The following is a 26589-nucleotide window of genomic DNA, read 5'->3' on the forward strand; positions in this document are numbered from 1 at the left end:
CGTTTGTTTGAAGGTGATTGTTTCATGATGAGTTTCACTGGTTCGGACTTCCATTGTCTACTATATAAAATAATTTGAAATCCCTGAATTTCAAATCATTTCATATAGTAGACAATGGAAATCCGAACCAGTGAAACTCGAAAAATATATAATCTGACGATTTCCGCCAGCCGAAATAACAAAAATTCGTCGATAAAGTTTAATGCATGCAGCTGTGTAATACCTATATTTCCCTCTCCGAGTTTCTATCCCCCTTTTCTCTATTCTTTTTTTCGCTATATATTACTCTCTTACTCCGTCACCACTCTGAATTCTGTTGCCATGACGTCATCACAGCTGATCACAGAGACTCGTTCGTGATGAAGATGAAGATGTTGATCAATTTGATTGATGGATGTAGCCGTTACTGCGTGGTAGGAAATCATAATGAAGAAAAGAGAAATTGAACTTTCTATGTTTAAAACACTATTATTTGTAACTAACGTTACTGCAGTTTCATCTTATAGGGACATTTTCAAACTTATACATACTAATAGTTTGAAAATGTCCTTATATATTGTATAAGCTTGAAAATTTCATTAGAGGATGAAACTGCAGTGACGCTAGTTACAAATAAAAGTGGTAAAAAACATAAAAAGTTCAATATCTCTTTTCATCATCAATTAATAAATTCCTTATAAAAATTAAAGTTTTATAAGCATTTTTTTTAATTATTTTCTTATAAATACAAGTATTCTACTTAAAAAATATATCGTTTTTGTCAGAATAAGCGAATCCCTCTTGATAAAATTGTCAGAGTATGAGCACGTCTAAAACATAAAGTGTATATCTTAATCTGACGAAGCGCTTGAGTATTTCAAAATGGCGAATTTTTTTCGCACATAATAATAATGGCCTCAAGTTTGCGTCAGATCGAAATCGTCAGATTGCTGAATGATACTTTTTTTTTATTGCACTTAACACACTCTTAGAAAATATGTCGCGCTCCCCACCGACGAAAGGGTATATATTATATAACATTTTTTTCTTCTTATCATCTAAGCTTTGCAACCTAATATGTCCCAATGACGCTCGAGTAAATCCCCATTTTGCATTGTGGGCTCCCCTGCTATAATAAGACACCGATGCACCACGCGTCTAAGTGAAACAATTATTCATTTTGAATCGACACGTTTCAAACAAACAGATAGATATCTGTGATGATCTCGACTAATCTCAAACTTCATTCGACACATAATTATCTTTGCAAAGTTTTTTTATACAGTATATTTGTTGAAATCTGTTTTTTCGTTAATCACCTGTCGCCTTCCCTACCAACGAGAAACCTTGAAAGTCAAAAATTGTGCAAGCTGATGATTACCGAGGTCTTAACTTTCAACATGCGATTCCTATTATTACAAAATATTTTATAATATTTTCCAACTGAATCATTCATTTCGCATTTTCGCTGAAATGTTGGGCTGAATTGGCTCTTCTATATTTCCCCAAGTATATTCTACCCCGTCATATAACGAGCAGATAAGTTCAAGTGGACTCTGTCGTTGACGCAAGTTACGCCGTATGAAATTTGAATCCTGTAACCTAATCGAATTCAGTATGAACCCGTATTCGCTGCTTGGATAATTTAAACTAGATTCCGACATAATTCTGGCACAAATCCCACATCAGCGGCACATTTTATGTGCCATATTATTTCATGAATGGAAGTGTGAAAGACGAATAGTAAATCAAGAGTGATGCAAATTGGTTAATGCTAATTAGGGTTGAATGTGAGGTATTCCGTATTTCATTTCGTGTCAGATTATTGAGAAGTTTCATCATTTAGGGTGGCGGTTACAGATCGATGTGATCAAAGTAATCAATTCGCAGACATAGTTGAATATGTCATCAACATACTAAAAATGGTTTTTAATTCTTCATTATAAATCATGAGATTATAAAACAACAATAAACATTAATTGGCTCTCCGGGGCGACTTCATTGATTCCAGTGGCACATTTGCTTTTTCAGCTGTAGGAAAACCCGGAAAAACCTGCAGCACCACATCATCTGAAGATCTTGATCTGCCAATGTCCTGTCTCTCATCAAACAAAATGTGAGGTGTCTCCAGATGCTCCAATAAATTCAATTATCGCCAGAATACTTCGTGACACGACTATCGTCAAACTTTCGTTTTCGACCAAGGCGTAATAAACAATGCCTGCATGAATATTACAATAGTGGTCTGCTAGATTGAAGTGTTCATCTATTTCGAACCTTAGTATGAGTTTGGTGCTTACGTCAGAGGTTGAGTCATGTTTGAAGATCATCAGTGTTATTGTTAGATTGACTGGTGCCTCAGCTATACTTGTTTCCTTATAACAGTCAGTTAGTTTGGCGCACGTTTGGCAATACAGTCGATCATCACCTGTTAAAAGTTATATTTTCGGATGATTCTACAACAAGCTTTGCACGGACTGGTTATTAGTCATATTAGGAAACGCTGGTTGAAGTTCCAGAAATTCACATTAGTTTCTGCTACCTATTGAACATTTACTACAAAGTAAACAAGTGAGGATTTTTCAAGCAAAAATTTTACAAATACAAGACGAGATAGACAGTAGGAAATCATTCAATCCAGAGCGGTCAGGAGTATTGATTCTGCTATTGTTTTGCTCACGAAGAGTATTCAATAAAAATCTCAAGAATTCGGAATAATCCTCTCGTTGTCCTAACCAGTATCTAGTGGACTTCAAAGACTCCAGAAAATCTGTTGGTGAGGAAAGATGATACATTCTTACGAAACTGTAGCTGCATGAACAGTGTTTGAGTTTGGTGATTTTCCGATTCAATAAATCAACAAGAAAACGCTTTGTCAAGTCTCTCATTGATCTCATTGCTGACATTATTTCAATTTGTCTTCTGAGATATTTTGATAAAAAAAACTTCATGACATACAATGTATATTTCTCAAATCGATAACTAATTAAAGGGATAAATGAGATACGTTATTATATTTTGAAAGAGTTTGGAAAATCATAATTGATTTCGTTTCAGATCAGTTCTTGTATAATTACGTTGTACCATTGTGATCATAAGAATGTCTCCACTATTTTAGGAAATTTCACTTCCCAAAAGGATGTACTCTGAATGTATACACAAAATATATATAAATGGATGAGTACTATTCCTATCATTCCCATACTGATTTCAATTCAAGAGCCATCGGTAGACAACTGTTTCAGCTTATTGGGAATCGTCAGTACCGAGCAGGTGGTCCTAAATTGAATAATGTGAATAACCAAGAAAAGTATTTGATTAAAATAACTGCGTAAACACAAACGGAACAACTGAAGTAGCAGAAATTTGGAAAGCTATCCTTGAAAATGTATATATATAACTTCGTACAACGAAAAAATTAGTGTGATGACTCTCATCATCACCCGAAGACGACTGTAGGTACTAACAATCAAAACGTCGTGAACTAACGTGGCTTGGAATCTCTTAATTTTTAATTTTTATTTTAATTTTATTTTTCTATAATTTCTATACTTTATTTTATATTTTTTGTTCAATCGTTATATTGTTACTTGTATTTTTTTTCACTATTCTTCCATTTCAGGTTATTTTTGCTCAATATAATTGTTATTTTCAGCTATTAATTTTTAATTCTCTTTTTTTAGTTGTTTCAGGGATTTCAAATCATTTTATATAGTAAACAATGGAAGTCCAAACTAGTGAAATTGGAATAAAAATGTTTTGTTTGGATTTGACAAAATTCCCAAGAGTGAGTTTTCACAAAATACTATCAACCTAGGCCCACAACTACTTCAAGTAGCACATGCTTTCAGATATTTCCAAGAAACCATCACATGAATCAATAGCCTATAGCAAATTGAATATATTTTTCATGTTCTATTGCATGCATTATTTTCCCTTAGCTGAGAACTGATGGTCAGGGTAATGTATAAGGGATGAGGGAAAAGGCATATAATCTCTAAGGAAGTCCCTTCCAGAGCGCCATAACACCCAAGATCATGTTCCTTCATTTTACCCAATTAAAACAAAGTGCTCTTGGTACACTATCTGGAAGTTGGGTGGGTAAATCTGGGAAGGATAAAATGTTTTGCTTGTAAGTGATTCATCTGAAGTTTACTATAGTTCATGAAGTATTCGATCCGATGAAGATACATTGTATCATGATATAGATCCTTGCAGTGGAAACTTCACAAGATTTACATTTTCTCATCTAATATTCATGGAGTTTATGAATTACATTTCAATGTAGCATCTTTCCCAAAGAATAGCATTCACATTACAATCCAGTGGTAGTGTGAAATATTGAAAATAGTATGAAAACTATTAATTCACGCTAATTATAATGAAAATTTTGTGTTAGTGAGCTTGATACAGATGTTGAAATCAGTACCTACTTTGCGATCGAAAGTCATTTCTAAGAAGCGTTTCTCCTCTATGTATTCAATAGGGATATTATTCAGTTTCAAAACAGGGTGGAGGTAATTTCTTTTTTAAAAAAAAATGGATGACTTTGGTTTTCTCGATTGAGAATTGAAGTCCAGTTTTCTTGTGCCATAGCTTGATATTGTCCAGTACTTTCTGAAGAAGGTTACGAATTGATAATACATTTTCCCCCTTGCATATACCACCAAATCATCGGCATAGAGCATTGCTTTAACTGGTAGTTGACATTTTTGAATTAGTCCATTTATGGCAATTGAGAAAAGTGTTGCACTCAGATTGGCGCCTTGAGGAGTTCCGTTTTGTTGTACTTTTGGTTTGGATAAAATTCCATCAATTCGGACTTGAAAAATTCATACATTCACTTATACATATTTCCGTAGGTACTAACAACATTTGGATACATGAAGAAAAAAATATGTTTGGGGAATGATATACAATTTCTTTGAAGCTGGGAGTAAACAGCGGCACTGATTTATTCAGTATTCTGATCATGTTAATCATGTAAAAGTAAGTTAAGGGGATTGCTTATCAAATTCAGATATCTCGCTGACTTTTTGAGTACAGAGAACTTGAAAACATTATATCTCGCATTAATATATTCCCAGTTATCATATCATATCAATTGAACATCATCACAACACAAGAACAAAAAGTAGATATATCAATGAAACGACATGTAGAAAAACTATCGGTCAAAGTTCAGTGGAATTTTCAGCATCAAAAGTTTAAAATCTACTTCCTGATGATATAAAAAAGGTTGAATCGTATACATCCTACAAACTCCATGTGAAAAAGTGGTTGAAGTGTACAGATAGAAAAGTTTTCAACGATCTCGTAGACTCAAAACTACTACGCTAACTTACGAGTAACATACATCAAACCAAATATTAACTTGTATGAATTATAAGGAAAAAGGAACTGAATTTATCATTTTCATGAAAACTTCTCGAAATTGATTTTATCCAACCGAGTTTTCAATTTTCCCTAATTCTGACATATTTCCCGATAAAAACAAATTCCTCAAAATTGACATCACTGAACCGATCTTGATAATTTCAGCACTCAGGCAGTTATATTCCGATATTCATCCAGAAACTACTTCAAGTGTATTCATTCACTTCATCATAGCCGCAATCATTCAGAAAAAAATTTTTAATTTTAAATTGTATTTTTTTATAATTTTAAATTGTATTTTTATATAGATTTGTAAACTCAATAAATGTCACGCACAAGCTCTATGAGCTTCAGTGACTTCTCATGTTTCTTTGTGTGCTTGTTATATGTTCATCTTTCATCTTTTTATATTTTTTTTAAATGAACATTATTATTATTATTATTATTATTTTTTCACCGTAGTGTGCGCTGGTCAGGCCCTATCCCCCGAAGCCCCGATACATTCGGGAGGGCGCGCCAGCATAATCAACCAATGACCACTCCCCACACCGTGGGGTAAGTGATCATTGGGTCCGAGAATCATGTGCCCTTAGCAAACGCAGGGAGCCAAGAATGACAGCCTTCTGCATCTGTGCGGCTAAGATTTCTGCCTTAGTGCGGCAAGCCGGTATGATTTTGAGATTCGAGAGTAGAGAAGACATCATTCCACCAAGGACTCCAATAATCAGAACGACCATCTTGACAGGGTGATCTGGATAGAGTCTGCTGAGTTCGAAGAGAAAATCTCGATATTTTATCCGTTTTTCCTCCTCTCTTCTGACGATATTCGTCTCGCCAGGAGCTGAAAACTCCACGACAAATATCGTTTTGGTCTGGTGGTCGAGAAGGACTACATCAGGCTTATTAGCTTGTATGAGCCTGAGGGTGGGGAACGAATAGTTCCAATAAATTCGGCACTTCTCGTTCCCCACAACGGATTCAATATCCCCCGGAGCGTAGGGCAACACCGGTGTCTCATCAATACCGTAAGAGTGCCGTAGATGGTAATATAGCACTCTTAGGGCCGCATTATGTCGATGGATATAGGCCGAGACCGCATATGCTGAACATGCGGATAGCAAGTGCATTAGGGTCTCGGGCGCCTCGCGGCAAGCCCTGCACCTTGTGTCAGGAACCTCTATACCCATCAGGCGACTGCGGTAGACTAAGGTGTTGAAGACACCATCCTGGCAAGCCATGATGAACCCCTCAGTTTCCGACTTCAGCCCACTCGACCTGAGAAAAGCAAACGTCAGGCGCTTTGATAAGCCAAGGTCTTCCATATTATTGAAGAAGACCCCATGCATTGGCTTATCCCTGTGTCTCCGCAGAAGTAAGGTGATCTCTGCGGCTTTTATCTGAGCTTTTTGCTGAACGGGTTCCAACTCGGTGACAGAGTTGTAGTCACCTCGTTCAGAGTCGAAAACTATACCGAGTTCATCAGCTGCTCGAGCAGCTGCCCTAAGGAGAAATGCTCCAATTCCTGCTCTCTCATGGTCACGGACCATGCAGAGAAGGGGATCCGAACTCCTGACGACTTTACAGGCTGTATCCAGTACCATTCTGTCATGTAGACACTCCAAACTCAAAAGTCCACGACCTCCCTGTTGTCGGGGGAAGTACAACCGTGGAACGGACGATTTGGGATGCAAACTCCTATAGAGATGCATCATTTTTCGAGTCCTCACGTCGAGTTGATACAGCTCCTCCCGAGTCCACTTCACTACTCCAAACGAGTAGAGTAGGATTGGAACGGCAAGCATATTTGTTGCAGCAACTTTGTTCTTCCCCGACAGCTCCAATGACCAGATCTGTCGAAGTTTGTGCTGATACTTGCCGCGGAGAGAGTTTATCACTGCAGTTACCTCTTGTGAGTGGCGTTGTTCCACCCCGAGGTAAGTATACGTCTCTCCGGCATCCAGATGGTGTAGGATGCTTCCATCTACGAGCTGCACATCCTCTCCGTAGTCCCCGCATCGTCCTCTTTTGAGATGAACCATTGCACATTTGTCTATCCCGAATTTCATACCGATAGCATGCGTGTACTCTTCCACCACTCTCAAGGACTGATGGAGATCCTTCTCTCTAGAAGCATAAAGTTTAAGATCATCCATATAAAACAGATGGGTGACCTTGTGCCTCCGGTTTCCGGGGGTGCCACAGTTATACCCTCGATTGTTTCTGAGCGCAACGGATAATGGCAATAGTGAGATGCAGAATAGAAGGGGACTGAGGGAATCACCCTGAAATACACCCCTTCTGAAAGTGACCCACCCTGTTTGGACTCTTGCTTGACCAGATGTTATGGTGAAGCGAGTTCGCCAAAGTGGTATCAGTTGTTCAATGCATCTCACTATGTTGTCGGGTACCGCAAGGCATCTGAGCAAATGCAAGATGAGCTCATGCGAAATTGTATCAAATGCCTTACGGTAATCGATCCAGGCCATAGAGAGGTTGCGCTTATATTGTATCGAGTCCTGCGTTACACATCTATCGATGAGCAGGTTCTCTTTACATCCAGCGACTCCTCTCTTCGACCCTCTCTGCTCATATATCCGTTCGAACACTCGGTCAACTGCGGTGAGTATTCGTGTGTATAAGATGCTTGTAAACAACTTATAACACGAATTCAAGCATGTTATCGGTTTGTAATTCTTAGGAATCGACAAATCTCCGCTTTTGGGGATGAGAACGGTCCGCCCCTCGACAAACCAATCCGGAATCGGCTGCTCTCCGTCCAGCCATAAGTTGAAAACTCTGGCCAGATGGCCAGATTATTATTATTATTATTATTATTATTATTATTATTATTATTATTATTATTATTATTATTATCTTGCTATTGGTTTCAGGAAAATTTTTGACCGGCAACATTATATACACACAGGAATAGTGATACACCTAGGTTCTGAACTATTTTGTAATGGATAGATACTGAAGTTTCAAAATAGTCAACTATGTCCTTCTATATCTCGACACTATTGGTAACTACTTGTATGGATCTGAATTTATATATTTCTGAATATCAATAAAAAAAGACACTAGATTATTTTCAATTTCATGAATAAACAATAATCACCAAATATGACCGTGATTGGAACTTATTAATTAGTTATATCAATGGTGAAATGAAAATGTTTGAATGCAATAAAAATATTCATTGGTATAGAATGGTGAAAAACAAATTTTCATTTATCAAAACGAGCAAAGAGCATTCATGTTTATCGAATGAAATGACGAACTGCGTAATAAATAATAATCTCAAAATATGAAAATTCGAATGAACATCATAATGCAATATGATTTTCTAGAAATGTTATTGCAAAATTATTTTTTTAAATTGAAAGTTTTTGGAGGAATCAATTTTTGAAAAAAAAGTTTGAGGCTCTTTACTAACCCATCTCGATACAAAAAATATGGGAATCTTTCAAAGAAAGGAAGGAAACAATCAATTTAAAAAAAAGTACTTCTTGATAAATGTATAGATTATGCAAAAAAGTAACTCTCAGACACAAACTGAAAGAAAAAGCCTTCCTGAAATAGTTACTTTCATATAAACATTAAATTACACGAAAGAAAAATATTTCTGAAACAAATACTCTTATATGAACACCTAATTATAAAAAAACACTTTTCTCTACTCAGTTTGTATTCCAAACATTTATTATGGAATTGAATCAGAAATCCTTCACAGGATTCCTACACAATATACTGAATGAAGGAGTGAAAATTTCACCATCATGAAACATTGTTATCCGCACTGATATTTCTTGTTGAGTATAAATCCACTTCAATCACTATGAATATAATAATAATAATGATAATATTAATAATGATCTTAAACTATATGCCTCTGGAGAGAAGGATCTCCATCAGTCCTTGAGGGTGCTGGAAGAGTATACGCATGCTATCGGTATGAAATTCGGGATAGACAAATGTGCAATGGTCCATCTCGAAAGAGGACGCTGCGGGGACTACGGAGAGGATTGCAGCTCGTAAATAGAAGCATCCTACAACATCTGGATGCCGAAGAGACGTATACTTACCCCGGGGTGGAACAACGCCACTCACAAGAGGTAACAGCAGTGAAGAACTCTCTCCGCGGCAAGTATCAGCACAAACTTCGACAGATCTGATCATCGGGGAAGAACAAAGTTGTTGCCACAAATATGCTTGCCGTTTGGAGTAGTGAAGTGGACTCGGAAGGAGCTGTATCAACTCGACGATGATGCATCTCTATAAGAGTTTGCATCCCAAATCGTCTGTCCCACGGTTGTACTTCCCCCGACTACAGGGAGGCCGTGGACTTTTGAGTTTGGAGTGTCTACATGACAGAATGGTACTGGATGCAGCCTGTAAAGTCGTCAGGAGTTCGGATCCCCTTCTCTGCATGGTCCGTGACCATGAGAGAGCAGGAATTGGAGCATTTCTACTTAGGGCAGCTGCCCGAGCAGCTTATGAACTGGGTATAGTTTTCGACTCTGAACGAGGTGACCACAACTCTGTCACCGAGTTGGAACCCGTTCAACAAAAAGCTCAGATAAAAGCCACAGAAATCACCTCACTTCTGCGGAAACACAATGATAAGCCAATGCATGGGGTCTTCTTCAATAACATTGGGACCTTGGCTTATCAAAGCGCCTGATGCTCGCTTTTCTCAGATCGAGTGGGCTAAAGTCGGAAACTGAGGGGTTCATCATGGCTTGCCAGGATGGTGTTTCCAACACCTTAGTCTATCGCAATCGCGTGATGAGTATAGAGGTTCCTGACACAAGGTGCAGGGCCTGCCGCGAGGCGCCCGAGACCCTTATGCACTTGCTATCAGCATGTCCAGCATATGCGGTCTCGGGCTATATCCATCGACATAACGCGGCCCTGAGAGTGCTATATTATCATCTACGGCACTCTTACGGTATTGACGAGACACCGGTGTTGCCCTACGCTCCAGGGGATATTGAATCCGTTGTGGTGAACGAGAAGTGCCGAATTTATTGGAACTATTCGTTCCCCACCCTCAGGCTCATACAAGCTGATAAGCCTGATATAGTCCTTCTCGACCACCAGAGCAAAACGATATTTGTCGTGAAGTTTTCAGCTCCTGGCGAGACGAATACCGTCAGAAAAGAGAAGGAGAAACGAGATATACTCTTCGAACTCCGCAGACCCTATCCAGATCACTTTGGTTGTTCTGATTATTGGAGTCCTTGGTGGAATGATGTCATCTCTACTCGAATCTTAAAATCATACCAGCTTGCCGCACTAAGGCAGAAATCTTAGCTGCACAGATGCAGAAGGCTGTCATTCTTTGCTCACTGCGCTTGCTCAGTGCACATGATTCTCGGACCCAATGATCACTTACCCCACGGTGTGAGGAGTGGTAATTGGTTGATAATGCTGGCGCGCCCTCCCGAATGTATCGGGGCTTCGGGGAATAGGGCCTGACCAGCGCACGCTTTGGTGAAAATAATAATAATAATAATATTTATTCATAAATAGCGAAAAAATACAGACCTTCTATTGTTACAAAATCAAATGATTGAAAAAAATTATAGATATGAGCTTAAAAGTTTCAGATATAGCTTAGTTATAGCTTAGTACAGTAGACCAAGGTTGGAAAAAAAATGGCTTAAGAAAAGTGTAAACCATATAATTTTTTCCAAGGAAATACTACTAAATAATAATACCAAAAATTTCATAAAAATGCACCAACATATTCTATTAAATGATCAAAATTATAGACAATATGATGTGACTTTAACTGTTCATTGAGAATGACTGTTGAATGTAATTTGATAAGAAATATTCTTAAAAACGAAACACTCTACTTAATTTTGTCATTCGAATATTTGTTCTTCGATTAGAACAGATACAAATAAAAAAAGAAATGATAGTAATCGCATCAGTGAATTAAATCAACTCAGTTCTCAATATTGTTTCAATTTTATAATGAAACCACTCATGATGAAATTGGATAGGTTACTATGCAATGAATACTCTAGTCCATTTCGAATTCGTTCTCCACTTTGGAGTATTGGATGTTGGAGTTAATTGTATCATTCAACACGTTATATGTATGGCGAATCCTGTGATAGTCAATTGAATGAACCTGATTGCAGTAAACTAATTGTGGTCATATAGGAGATTTATTGCTTTCGGTCACATTGTTGTTGAATAATATAAGAAGCCTCTCTCCAACTATTGTACCAAAATACATTCGAAATGAATTAATGAACAAATTTCAATATAAATACCCAATGACTATGATTTCATTATCAATGTTTGTGGGTAAACGATTCACTGAAATCTGCAAATATTCGAAAAATAAATCTTATTTAAATTTTTTTAATATCACTAGAATTTTTTCCCAACACCAAATCTTTATTTTCAATACCTTGACACGTGTTTCGATCACCAAGTGATCATCTTCAAGAGGAAGATTAAACTCTTGAAGATGATCACTTGGTGATCGAAACACGTGTCGAGGTGTTGAAAATAACGGTTTGGTGTTGAGATAAAACTCCAGTAATATTCATTACTACACCAAAGGTTCCAAATAGTGCATCATAAGTACATCACGAGTACATTGGAAAGAAAATATATCTGTAAACCTCTGAAAGTTTTGAATATATTAGGTTAGGTTAGGTCCAAAGTGAGTGGAGCTATTCGACCCTCCACCGCAACCCGCAATGGTTTTTCAGCCAAGATCCAAAACTTCGATTTAACCATATTCACTTTCTTCGAAAAATTTGGTCTACTGTATCATCATTTTTTTTTTCCCATCCTCACATTGTAATACACCAATCACCAACAAATAACACCTGCAATGAACTTCGATACACAATAATATTGGATAAATATTAATTAAAATAGTTGCATAATACCTGTGCTTCACGTTGTTTAGACATCGGCAGTAGCGTTACAAAAAGTACAGCTACCCAAACTCCAAAATTCTTCATTTGTCTATTTGGTTTACAACACTAAAAAAACTAAAACGCTTGTAAAACAGTTATTCTCTCACATACAAGAGTAGGGTTAGGAAAGGAAGAGCGATAGGTATAGAGAATAAGGGAATGACAGCATCATGACTGTTCCGGTATCTGGTATCTGTAGAGTAGGAAGGGTAAGTGTAGACTCACACTTAGGCCACATGTAACCCACTGTACATCCTCCTGAGGAGTTGTCCTCCTACGTCATCGTCCATGCTGTCCTTTCCAGGAAGGTGAACAGGTCACTAGAAGACATCTTCTTTATATTGGCAGATGTAGGCCAAGACTCGCCGAACACACACTCTCTTTGGCAACCTTAAGGTGGCCTCTGCGAAGCTTTTGGAAGGTACAGCGATATTACTGTCATTGCGTGGCTTCTTCAACCTTCTTGGGGTTCCCTCCGTGTAGGTGCTCAAGTGAGGGAGCTTTCCTGCAGGGGCAGCCGGTTCCCGCTGTTGGGGGTGATCTGCTATGTCCAACCTCATTCCAAGCGGTAGATTGGGGTGGACATTTCTGTTCATCCCCAGTCACTGCTGGGGTACTTCTGTCCAGCAATTGTTTTTTTTTGTTGTTCCTGTTCTTGTTTTGTTTTATTCATGTGTGTTTCCACAAGTAGCAAGGGTAGTGTTTGTCACCTCTGGCAGAGCCTAGCTGTCGGCAATTCGTTACACTTGGGTAGGCTGGTCCACGGTGGCAGAGGATGACTGTTTCGTTGAGCCTAACAAGACGGCAGAAGACATGCCGCCATACGGTCCCACGATTGGATTGAATAGTGAGAGGCACCCCCGCTGGTGTTAACGGGTAGCTCTCCTCGCAACAGATTTTCGCTCTAGACTTCGTCTATGGTGTTTCGCTTCCTGCCGAAGCTCACGCGGGAGTTTTCCTTGTGATGCGATTTCTATACTGTTTTTTCTCATTTGAGCTCATGTTAGTTGTCCGAAACCTCCTGAAAAAAGTTCATGAACGAACCATAAGAGTATTCACACTACAGCGTGAATTATCTTATTCAATTTTTCCATAGACTCAGGCCTTGCTTTTCGAAATCGAAAAGCAAGGCTTCATCAACAAAAGGGATGGCTCACTAAACATCCCAAGGATTTGGAAAACAATAATTAAAAACAACCACCAAAGACAACCACAAATTGATAACGAACCATCGCAGGTAGGAGAACCGCCAGAAGCCATTAACAACCCTCAGGTAGAAAAACAGGTAGGAGAACTACCAAAAGCCATCAACAACCCTCAGGTAGAAAAACAGGTAACAAATCCATACAACTTACGCAAGCGAAACCATATAAAAACACCACAAGAAGAACCTGACATCAGTTACTCGAAGCAAAGCAGTAACTCGTCTTGATAATGCCATCTGGGATGATGGCGAAACGTCGACTATCGAATAGTACACAACGGATGAAGACCCGGAAAAACAACACATCGTATATATATATATATATATATATATACGTGTGTGTTTCATTTTCACTTTGTTCTTTTTTAATTCAAATTAATCCAAAATTATGATCATCGAATCCTGTCTGTCATTACAACCATAATATAGAACTGATACTTAGTTGTATGTGTATTTCAGATTTCATGATGTTAGAACGAATGTCTTCCTGAAAGTATTGAATGTACTTTCGATAACTCTATAAAAGCTCCAACGACCTCTTTTATGAAATTCAAAAATTTTATATTGCATATTTTATGCTCACTATCAATTAGGAACTAGAAACCCACCCACTCAAATATATTCAGTTCAGTTTAAAATATTCAAGAGATTACAGTTTTCAGACGTTCAATCAATCCTCAATAAAAAAATATACTCAGAAATGTTCTAGGAAATGTCTCTCAGCTACTCCTGAAAATTAGTCGTAAACTTCCAAAATGTACAAACAAGAGCGTGCTTAATGAAGATTAAGCTTTGATTAGTTTCAACGGCGTGGTACGGCTACGTTAATCCGGATGTTAAACCGGAGATTAAAAGCATATTTATTAGTAATAAGAAGTTTATCCCCATTTCGAGATACCTCACAAACTCACGGGGATTTCCTTCCTCTATGTCAATTTCTGCAACAAGACAAAAATGATACAACTCGAGTGAAAAACATGTTAATTAGTCCTTGAAAGATGGAACTAGTATACAGCTAATTTACAACTGTAATGCCAAAGGCAGTTCTTTTTTGATTTTTGGTCCCTAAATGCGAAAATAATAGTGGAAATTTCTTACCACGTAAAATTTTCAAGTTATGATTTTTTTCACAAAAATGTAATGAACACGACATTCAAAATTTGCTTTACCCTAAATTGAAGAACTTGTTTGAAATCTGGCAACACAGCGGCTCTGCCCAGTATTCAAATCTGCTTTCGCTGTATATGAGACTTGTAACGCCTCTTCTTGAACACCCGATCGATATCTTACTTTAATAGATCTTTTTGTCTGTCCATAATATTTTGCATCGCAGTCCCTACATTCGATTTCGTACGAAATGTATGGGTGGTAGATACGAAACAAATTGTATAATTAATTCAGGGGGGTATACCAGTATGGGTGGTACACCAGTAAGGTTTACCTGTAGGGTATATCTATATAGCATAAATAGCGTTAGCTTCGCGATAGTTTCTAGTTTAATCTTCCTCATGAAGATGATCACTTGGTGATCGAAACACGTGTCGAGGTGTTGGAAATAGCGATTTGGTGTTGGGAAAAAACTCCAGTAATATTCATTACTACACCAAAGTTTCCAAACAGTGCATCAAAAGTCTGATATCTTCAAAATATATGGTTTTTTCTTGTTTTAATGTTATATTTTCCTATGATATGTGGGAATTTTTTTATAAAATAAAAATAACTATAACTCTGACGCACGGTTGACACGCTAAGAAGGATTTTGAATTGTTCAAGATGTTTCAGATTTGTCTAAATCATGCCATAATTCCACGAGTTCAAACACATTTCCACTCTCTGAGCCTTGGACATACCTAAACTATATCCATCCAACAAATAACGTAACACAAATAAAGATAGATGCGTGATCGAAGCACGATCACTACGTACATTGTCATCTACTGGGTAGAATAAACAAGTTTCCTCACGCTGGCCAATCAGATTCAACTGCAATCGGCTGGCAGAATTTATTATTACAGTGTCGGAATGGTTGATTACGTTTCAGTGCCCGTGGTGTGTACATATACGGTATTTTGAAGTTTTAAATGTTGAGTACTGACATGGTTGAAGAAACTGCTAATTTGTATCCCTACACCCCACCTGGAATATGTTCCTATACCCAGCTGAATAGTACTAAAATATTCATAGAAGTTCGGTCGACTATGTACAAGCAGCCGTGTCTGGGTGATCACGTGCACTATGCATGACAATGTTTCGGAGCACTCCGTAGCTTGAATGGACAGAGTATAGAAGGATCAATTGTCACAGAGAAGAAAATATCCGGTACTCGACTTACCTCGTCGACATGATTCGACATTTTCTAAACGTTCTTTGGAATTAAACTACAAATTTTCGAATCTAAATGACTCGGAAATTTTGCACTTTGCAGGTAAGGGTTGGAAACTCAGTTATTCGGAATCCTTGAAAATCCAGGAACATGAAGGTTGTGGATATGATTTAACAACCAAATTGACCCATATTCTCACACGTAAACAAAATTCAGGAAGGCATTAAGAAACGTCTGGTGTTACCAACAGGGAATGTATAGGTAGGTATATAAGGATTTACATTATTGAAAATTCAAGTTCATTGTGATCGTTTGAAAATGTCCTTGTACGAAGAAACTGCAGTAACGTTAGTTACAAATACAAGTGGTATAAAACCATAGGAAGTTTCAGTACACATTTTCCATGTTCCAAATATTACTTGTCACGAAATTTCAGAAGCTTAACTTCTATGCAATCCAAGGAAATTACCGTGAATTACTGCCACTTGTATAATATTTTGATCGGAAACTTGTTTCAGTTAGATTTACGACCTAATTCTGTTCATATTAATGGAATTCTCACCATCTCAAACTCTGTCCAAAATGCCAATGGGAGTTAGCGAAGGTGAAAGCAAAACCAGCCTGGCGATAACTATAAAGACCGACGACCATTAGAAGAATCCACTAAAACCATTCGGCATCACCGATGCCCGATGATTGCTATCAATTTCAGACCGATTCTGCCGCGCTGGCTGTTCTAAACTCCATTTAGACAACTTCTCTAATACAACACATAAAAGTGAACTGGGAACCAAAGAAAGCAATAACCGACACGCGGTCACGATCGTTATAAGCAGTAATGGCGGGAGATTGGAAGATGTTCTTCGCCAGATATAACTTGGCAAATAAACAATTCGCCATTAGTCAGACACAGGACGGTCGAACACAGACGTTTACGACGGTCGACTTGATTTTCAGGAAAGAGTCAGCGAGTTGTAATTCTGATGCCTTTTGGGTTAGCGGAATTCATTTGACATGTCAACTGAAGAATAATCCGGAATTGCTCCTTCAACTTAACAAAATTCAGAGAGTTCAAAAATTTTCTACGGGGCTGATACATGATAAAATCAATATTTATGTCGATGAAAATCATATCACAACAACCGTTCAATCAGGATTCAGACCTCAGTATAGTACTACCATGGCTCTTCTGTTAACTACTGACCTCTTCAAAGTTGTAGAATCTGATCTGTTCATTACTACTGGTAAGGCCTTCAACACTTTCGTTCACGAGATATTGTGTAACAAACGTGTCTACTTTAGTGTCCTCGAAAAGTAGTTTGACTCTTAGAAAACTATCTAAAAAATCGTACTCAAAGAGTTGTTGTGGATGGAGTTTTATCGATTGCTCTACGGGTATCAAAGGGAGTGCCACAAGGTTTTGTCCTTAGACCCTTGTTATTGAGCTTCTATATGTGTGATTTTCATTCGTTTGTGAAAAAGGCAATGTTCATTACCAAGCCGGCGACACTAAGTTATATTTCTGTATTTCAATTCTTCATCCGCTCTGTCATATGTGAATTACGTTTCTCAAGCCATCTTAGACATTTTCACAGCCCATAGGCTCAAGTTCAATCATAATAGATCTGCAATAATGATGTTTAGATCAAGAAGAAGAGAGAGCTTACTGAATCCATTTTTTTGTCCGCATCGAGAATGAAATACTTTCCTCCATGACCGAGATGAAAAATTAAGGATTGTGTTTTGATCCAGGACTTTGCTCCACTGAACATGTCAGTTATCTGAACCAAACTTCATAACGTCTTCAAGCAACTGTTTCCAAATCGTGATTTGCTCAACATGAATTTGAAACATAGACTATGTGAGTCACTGATCGTGTCGAAAGTGTATTATTGCAACAGTATTTATGGACCTTCTTCATGACATTCGGATACTCTTTGAGTACGTGTTTTATTTGGTATCCGGTAAAATGACCATATATCCTCAGCCATACAAGAATCAGAGTGGTTAAAAGTTGAGAAATTTAGAACACTTCATCTACTCACCAACACACATGAAGTTTGATATCTCGTACTCTCATCATGTTTGGATGCACCAATAATGCACCCAAACATTATAATCGATTTCCCTGTGAGTTTCGATCATATACAAATGAAAACTTTGAAAAAATACTATAGACTTACTCGAATGTCTAGTCTCTTGTCCGTTCCCGATGTCGGTGATACAAACACGAATTTTTTACAGCGGTTGCATAAACACATGTTTTGATTTGTGATGTACTGTTTGGAACCTTTGGTGCAGTAATGAATATTACTGGAGTTTTTTCCCAACACCAAACCGTTATTTCAACACATCGACACGTGCTTTGATCACCAAGTGATCGGTTTGGTGTTGAGAAAAACTTCAGTAGGTAATATACATTTTTTGATTTTATCATCACAGTCAAATGGTCTTTATTTGTTATTGTTTATTCATTTCTATTTTCAGGCTGAGTAGAAAACAGCCTCCTTTTCCTCTTTTTGTCTTTTCAATTATACTGTGGGTGTGGGTGATGACGACATATTATTTTTATTGTTATATCTAGTATAAAGGAATACGATCGAATATCTAACAAATTGAAAAATGTTTATGGTAAACTAAACTACTGAACGTGAAAACTAGATGCTCCACTAGATGCTCCACCATTCAGCATGTTTACATAATGAAGTTATTCAGTTCAAAATGCTACCCCACTCGTCAAATAAAATCAAATATACAACAGATGTGTACAATGCCGAAATAAGGTTTTAAAAACCGCTAACACCTCCTTTCTCTCGTATACACTGAATATTTCAAACAGTCTTTCAGCTGCCAAATCTGTGACGTTTATAATGGTTTACGCTGAAGTATGAAAGTTTTGACAACACAATAATTCAAAAGCAGTTTGAGTCTCATTCATTTTCTCCGCAACGACTTTATAAAATATATTAATTTCCTTCATTTTCAGAATATATCAATTTTTCAGGGTTACAATTCAGTTCATTTCCTTGATATGCTCTTGGAAATGAGCTTTATTATACCAGGAATATCAGGGATTTCCCCTCAGAATAAGAGATAGTCAGCTATGAACTTGTAAAAATCTTGAGTTTGGCACCCTGAAATATGTCTCAAACCCTATTTATCGTAGGGTGTTTGCGACTGAAGATATTCCAAATTCAACGGACAAAAAATCGATTTTTTCATATTCATTGCAAATATCTCTTTTACTATGGGTTTTCTGCTATTTGTATTCATAATGTATATTGTGAATTATTAGGTTCCCTGCAACTTTGATCAAACATTTTTTTCTATATCTTGAATAGAATGTAGAAAAAATTCACTTGAAACGCTCACTTGGAAGAAGTTTTACATGAAGCCAGACTAACTATATGAACATGTTGAAAGATTTGTGGTTTTGGACCACAATTTTCTGAATTTTCACACAATTTCCCAATTTTCAATAAAATGAAATCAAATGCTTTCGGTATCGATAATATCAATATTAAAATGATTTCATTTATTATTTCACATTGCATAGATGAAGTAAAATATATTTTTAATGAGTCTCTGAGGCAAGGCATTTTTCCTGATCTTTGAAAAATTGCTAATATTTTACCCACTTCCAAAATACCTATAGCCACCTGTTTCAACGAGTTACGTCCAATAAATATTTTGCCGGCATTCTCAAAAATTTTTGGTGAAATAATAACACAACAAATCAAAGTATATTTGGATACAGCTAACATACTTCCAGAAGTGCAATCTGGATTCCGACAGAAACACGGTACCAACACTGCTCTGTTGAAGGTTATCAATGATATCACTACTTCTCGGGACAAATCGATGGTCTCATTTTTGATTATTCTTGATCAAAGTAAAGCATTCGATCTGGTAAACTTCAAACTATTGCTGACTGAACTAAAATACATTGGGTTTGAATGCAGTTCTTTAGTTTGGGTGAGAAGCTATCTCACAGGAAGGGCTCAACGGGTTATACTGGATAATGATCAATTATGCTCATCTCTTCAGGAAACTTCTTCTGGTATATCACAATAATGGGTCCATTAATGTTCTCTCTTTTCATCTTTGACTTTTCTGCCACGTTATCCCAGTGCGACGTACATTTATATGCTGATAATTTTCAATTATATCTGTCAAGTCAATCTGATAATATTCACCATGCTATCACCAGGATGAACTTAGATTTAGAAAATACACTTCTATTTTTCAAAAATAATGGCCTTCGAATAAATCCAAATAGAACAGTAGCCCTCTGTTTGGGATCTGATCTACAAAGAAATGAAGTTTGAACAAATTTCCATCGTTTTCTTGACAATGAACCGATTGACTGGGTGAATTCAGCAAAAAATTCAGGTGTATATTTCGATAACACTCTCTCTTTCAACGAGCACGTTAAACACATTTACAAAACTTGCCTTTTTAAACTGAAATCCTTATACAAGTTCAAGTTCCAACTCTCTCAAGAAACAAAACTGAAATTAGTTCAATCATTAATTTACCTCCATATTGAGTATTGCTGCTCAGTGTATTACAACTGCTTGCCAGACTATAATAAACAAAAACTTCAACGCATACAAAATGCTTGTATGAGATTTGTGTGCTGCATAAACTATACCGTGATCAAGTAACTCCATATTTATTGAAATTAGATCAGCTGAATATTGAGTTTAGAATTCGTTATCTCATATCTGTATTCTTATATAAACTATTGGAAAGCAAAACTCCTAATTACTTGTTCAGATTAATTACAAAGCGATCTGATACTCATTCTATCAATTTAAGAAAAAATACATTAGCCATTCCATATCATGTTACCACCAAATTTGAGGGATGTTTTTCTTACTTTGGACCTAAGTATCTGAATAATTTATTACCTTATAATCATTTGTCTATATATCAATTTAAAAAAAACTTTGTAAATTCATTTCTTAGATGTTGAAAAATGATTGTAATCTTTTACATTATCTCCATAATAGTTTTTTGTATTATTTTTTTGTCTATTGTTACTGTTACTCATAGTCTTACTGTATGCTTTTTTTTCTTAATTATGGAACGGGTGGAAGATAGCCTCCGGCTAACCCCTTTCTCTTTGTGTATAAAACTTGTTTTTGCACAATAAATGTTATTATTATTATTAAGAGAGAGGCTAGTTCGACTGCATATAGACTTGTGCACATTGCCAATTTCACAAATCATTTTGATACAGAGTGCAACAGACTGTTGGTTGAGACTGAAAGTCACAGCATTCTGGAAATAACCTCTGACTTTATGCCTCCAATTGTAAACTGTGAACTGCCTTATAAAGAGGACTGAATCCTCTGGGAGAAGTGAATATTAAGAGCAGATAGTTTTTGGTTCACAAATGGATCAAAAACACCTTTCGGTTCTGGTGCAGGTGTTTTCAGTCGCAGATCTAGGACAGATATATCAAACTGCCTAGGAGCCCCTGCGACTGTATTCCAAGCGGAAATTCACGCTATTGACGACTCTTCTTGATAGGAGGACTTAACATATTTTTCTGGTCTAGATTCCTGGCCATACTGACCTGGAAGGCAATGAGGCTGCTGACTCCCTTACAAAGGAGGGTGCTGCAAGTAGCTTCATCAGACCAGAACATGTCATTGGCATTGCTTTAGGCTTTGCCAAACAAAGATTTAAAACCTGGATGGCAAGAAGATTTATGAACTTCTGGCAGAATCTTCCAGGATTGGCTCACTCCAAGGCGTTCATTCACTCTTCGAAGCTTGATGAGTTGTTGGACTACAGTAGGGATGAACTACGATGTCTAACAGGCTCTCTTACAGGTCACTGTCATTTGAATCATCATATGCAGGGACTCGAACTGTCGGAAGACAGTGTATGTGTGTGTGTGTGTGTGTGAACATGGGAAGCCTATGGACAAGATATTTCACATCTACCAATAATATGTCTGGTATTCTTCCTTTAGACATCAAATCTTAGCACCTGATTACCTTTAATAACTGAGACTTATGACTATATGTTCACTATTCGATTCTGCATGCATATATCAACAGATATATTACCATCATTTTCATATCGATAAATTCCCACATAGCAATAGATATTCCAGGTATATTTTATGAATATACATTTAAGGATATTGTATTATGCTATGAATATGCCATGGATATATATATCTTCTGGAGAATATTCCCTGGAAGTGCTCCTGGCGAACCTTTGATATATTCTAAGAATATTCCTTGGGAATATTCTTGGAATATCTTATAATATTCTTAGAATATCTAAGGTATATTCTATTAAGAATATTCCAGGAATAGAACCCGAGGAATATTCATAAAATATTTAGGATATTCTTAGTTTATTGTAGGAATATACAATAGAGAAACACCATAGAATATTCTTTAAATATATTTTATGAATATTCTAGGAATATTTGGAATATTCCAAGAATGTGACGAGTAACCGCTATTAGGCATGTATATATTGCATTTTGATACAAGATTCACACAAGTAATAAAACACATAATATTCATAAACAAATATATTTTAAAAACAATATACACTGAAATATTTGACGTTTCAACCAATATTAAAAATAAAAAATCTAATTCAAAATATTTATTCACTGAATAAAATATTCCTGAATACTGTCATATTACAAATATTAGAAATGTATTCAAATTAGGATATTCCTACTCTCAAACAAATGTATACTAAAAAATATACTAAAATAACAACTCTGTGAATTCATCAGCACTAATTAAAAAATAATAAATATATCATTTCATTGAAAAAGAAAAAGTGTATTACATCAAGAAATAGGTTAGGTTAGGTTTCTCACTTAGAAAAATAAACCCACAAATGAAGTATTTAAAATGAGTAGTATGATGGGTTCTTCAATGAGTTTCACTTACTTAAAGTTATTCAAACTTTGCTCACCAGAATAGTTTTCCTTATATTTGTCCAACAATGCATCAGCCAGTGTTTCAATAGTAATACCTGGAACAAAATGTACATCAACGTTCATTATCACTATTTGAAAGTGGCACAATAAAATTGGAATAAAAATCAAATAGATATTTTTCGCTGAGGTTACTCATGAACATTTACAACATTTTATGACTTGAAGAGCAACTTGCATTGTCTTGTTGAAAAGTAATCATTACGTTTTCAGTTCCTTGGCGCACCTGCCTGTACCAGGTACCACTCTGTTTCCTTTTGGGAAAATTGATACTATCTTGAAAACGAGTGATAAAAATCATGAAAACAAATGATACAAAAAAATGTGTTATTCACTTACTTTTCTCTATTGAAGATACACAACTGTACTTAGTCAAACCAACAAATCCCACACACCAACTCTCCTCGAACCTAAAATGAGGTATAGTAGGTTAATCACCATGACTTTACTATCGATTCTTTTGCATTTTACTTACTTTTCTTGAAGACTGAATAGATGCAACTCTCCTGTTTGAAGATCCAAAATCAAACTATTCGCTGTACTGCAAATTGGACAACCCCAAATTATAAATGGTACACTGAACGTGACAGAATTATACTTTGATAATAACACCAACACACCTTGCATTACACACGCGAACCTGCCACGTCAACCGCCATGTTGAATCAAATGTCGAATTTAACGCAAACGCAAATGTACCATGCATTAAGGGACAGCCGCTTTCACAGAGCTTATTCGACTGTCGCGCGCTACACTTCAATTGACCAATGAGAAACGTTTACTCCAATTATTCACTTCCCCATTTCTCTGTTTCCAGGATTTTTCGCTTTGTAATTAAATAAATTCAAATACAAAAATACAAATAGGATGAGAATTAATCAATTTATTGATGCAACTGGTTCATTTATTGGCCCATTCAAATTTTTTTGTCGTTTCCAACAGTTGCTGTTGGAGCAATTCATCCAGAATCTTTGCGTTGAGTTCAAAAACTGGTTAACACTATCAGGGTTATATACATTAGGTTATGCATTCGATTAAGATCTTCAAATATTTTTGTTTTTAATAATATTGAATTTTTGGATACGTTATTATAAGATAATTCAAAATTCCATTGTATAGAATATTCCAAAATATACCGTGGGGATATATTCTAAGAATATATCATATGGTATATTCGATCGACAATATTCTTAGAATATTCAAGGGAGAATAATCCATTTATAGACATTCTATGCACATTCTTTCGGGAATAATCCTGCCATATTCATTCAAGCATATTCTATGAATATTCTAAAGGCATGTATATATTCCAAGAATATTCTATGAATATTTGGAATATATACGTTCGTTTTATGATATACAGGGAATATTCCATGAATATCTAGTGCTGTGTGGGTTATACTGAACACTTCCTTCTGATCTTTATCTTTTTTTTCACAAGCCCCCTAGACTTCAAAAACCTGGGTGGTGAACAACCATAAATGAGAAACTTCTGCTCAGATTGTCTTCTGACAACACCCCCTGAATTGGAGAAACTTTTTAATGAATATAACGCATTTCTTTGTGTGATGAAAAGAACAAATAAAGAGTTGTTGAGATGGCAGAAATATCAATAACATATTTTTAAATTACTCATTGTTTTGTCGATAGTAATCTTCCCAAATAAAGTCAATTTTACTGATTTGGAATACAACATAGAACATTGACAAAGGTAACATCATCCAGAACAAAACATTGTCAACGCCAGACAAGTCGGTCTCCGTAGGTTAAAATTTAACATCTTCGAAGCCATCCTCAAATATGCAAATGTAGGTTTATTTTGCATAATTACGATTACGATGGAGGATGCAGTTGGTACAACTGTTTGGGATTGTTCTTACTGCGAAAACGGCGTGGAATAATTCGGCCGTTATCTTCACTACTTCTGCTGGCCCTGACTTGACTTATGCAGGCTATTTATTTGAGAACAGTCGGGGTGTTGGCTCATCTCCGATGATTTATATCGGTGACCTCCTCGTTAAATTTCGAAATGATTTAGTGCGTCTAGTTGATGTTTTTCGGAATAGTTGTTGATATTCGTTCAATAGTTCGTTACGTATTCGTTACGAATTGTACTGTGACCCTGCAGAAATAAATGGAGTTCGCATTTTGTATAATTTGTTTTTTATCAGTCTTTGTCGGAAATCTCATAGTACACAATCAGAAGAAAAATATATACAGTGTGACCCATTTTTAATGGAAACACCCCCCTAAAATTTGAAGTTGTGAACCGATTTTAATAATTTTTTTTTGAAATGTCAAGTACTGAAAGGTCTACCTTGGGACAACATTTGAAATGTTCATTAAAGTTTCAGGGCATACTACGATATTTTTTCTTAGTTGAAAATCGGGATTTTCCATTAGCGATTTTTTTATTGAAAAAAATCACTAAGCCACTGGATTCAGAGTTCCTATAAACAGGTGTGACTGAAATTTCATTAAAAAATATTCATTATTAACAAAGTTATGACAACTCAAAAATTCGAAAACTCACACAGCTAACAGTTACAAAAAACACCCTATATCAACAGATATAGCCATGAGAATATTTTTTTTATCATTTCAACTATGAAGTGCCGCCAGATGAACAAAAAACAAATAGCGTAAATATTTTTAATGAAAATAACGGAATTACATTCAAGTTTTCACGCAAATTAACTAAAACTAAGACCTAATATTTCAATGTAAATCTTAGTTGTGAAAGATTTAAGTGTACTATTGTCAACAATATTCACCTTAAAGTTCTTCGAATTATTTTGTATCATGGCTGCAAGATTGAGCGTAAGAGAGAAAATTGAAATTGTACGCCTTTCGAGAGATGACGTTAGAAGTGCTAGAGAGGTTTGTAGAGTATTTAATGAGAGACTTCCAGATCGTCCTCATATTAGCTGCGGTACGGTAAATAAAATAAATAAAATATTCAATAAAACTGGTGCAGTATCAAAAATGATGTTGAAAAGTAATCCTGTACAAAGACGAAACAGGAATGACAGGAATGATCAAATAATTTGAGATTATTTCGGAAATAATCCTAGTGCCAGTATAAGGAATGCCACTTTAGATTTGAATATTCTACGAGAAACTATTCGGAGATGTCTGAAGGCGAAGAATATCAAACCTTTCAAGCCAAAATTTTTGCATACACTTCAAGAAGGTGACGAAGCAAGACGCCTGGAATATTGTTTATGGGCCCAAGGGGAATATTTAAACAAAAGAAATTTCCTAAAATATATTTTATATACCGACGAAGCCACTTTCACTACAAATGGAGTAGTGTCATCACAGAATTGTCGCTATTGAGCAGCGGATAATCCTAACTGGCTAATAAACTGTAAAAGCTAGTATTCCCAAAAAATCAAAGTCTGGTGTGGGATATTGAACGAACGAATTATTGTTCCTTTCTTTTTTGAGGAAAACATTAATGCGCAGAGGTTTCTAGAATTTCTAAACACAGTTTTGGGATGCTATTCACGAGCTGCCAATCAATGAACGATCAAATTAAATTTTCCAGTTAGATGGGTGTTCAGTTCATTATGCCAGATCTGTGAGGCAATGGCTCAACGAACATTTTCCAAACCGATGTATAGGCCGTGGTAGTCCGTTTATAGAGTGGCCATCCAGATCTCCAGACGTCACAGTTTTGGACTTTTTTCTCTGGGGACTTCTCACACAAAAAGTTTACAAAAACCGCTCAACAGATAGAAATGAACTTTGTTCAAGAATTCGACAGGTATGT

At 36.4% G+C, this 26589-nt stretch overlaps 2 protein-coding genes across 3 annotated transcripts in view; one reads left to right on the top strand and one right to left on the bottom strand.

Moving 5' to 3' along the window:
* Positions 1 to 26589, top strand: part of side-VI (sidestep VI) — an 841483-nt gene that overhangs the window by 597207 nt on the left and 217687 nt on the right. The gene's annotated exons all lie outside the window — the stretch shown is intronic.
* Positions 21960 to 23660, bottom strand: LOC141480807 (uncharacterized). The gene is made up of 3 exons (XM_074171293.1): positions 23290 to 23660; positions 23154 to 23224; positions 21960 to 22852 (listed from the first exon to the last, which is right to left on the bottom strand). The coding sequence occupies exons 1-3, from the start codon at positions 23439 to 23441 to the stop codon at positions 22764 to 22766; spliced, it is 312 nt and encodes a 103-aa protein (XP_074027394.1). The 5' UTR covers positions 23442 to 23660; the 3' UTR covers positions 21960 to 22763.

Source organism: Leptinotarsa decemlineata, unplaced genomic scaffold (assembly GCF_025532065.1).
Source record: "Leptinotarsa decemlineata unplaced genomic scaffold, Ldec_3_MD MMD2_tig00000010_RagTag_RagTag, whole genome shotgun sequence".
Classification (NCBI taxonomy): Eukaryota; Metazoa; Arthropoda; class Insecta; order Coleoptera; family Chrysomelidae; genus Leptinotarsa; species Leptinotarsa decemlineata.

What these genes read in the sequence shown, in the direction of transcription:
- LOC141480807 (XM_074171293.1), bottom strand. Translation starts at nt 23,441, where the DNA reads ATGCAAGGTGTGTTGGTGTTATTATCAAAGTATAATTCTGTCACGTTC. An exon ending in CTATTCAGTCTTCAAGAAAA is followed by an intron (nt 23,225 to 23,289) that starts GTAAGTAAAATG and finishes ACCTCATTTTAG; the next exon opens with GTTCGAGGAGAGTTGGTGTG. An exon ending in TGTATCTTCAATAGAGAAAA is followed by an intron (nt 22,853 to 23,153) that starts GTAAGTGAATAA and finishes ATTTTGTTCCAG; the next exon opens with GTATTACTATTGAAACACTG.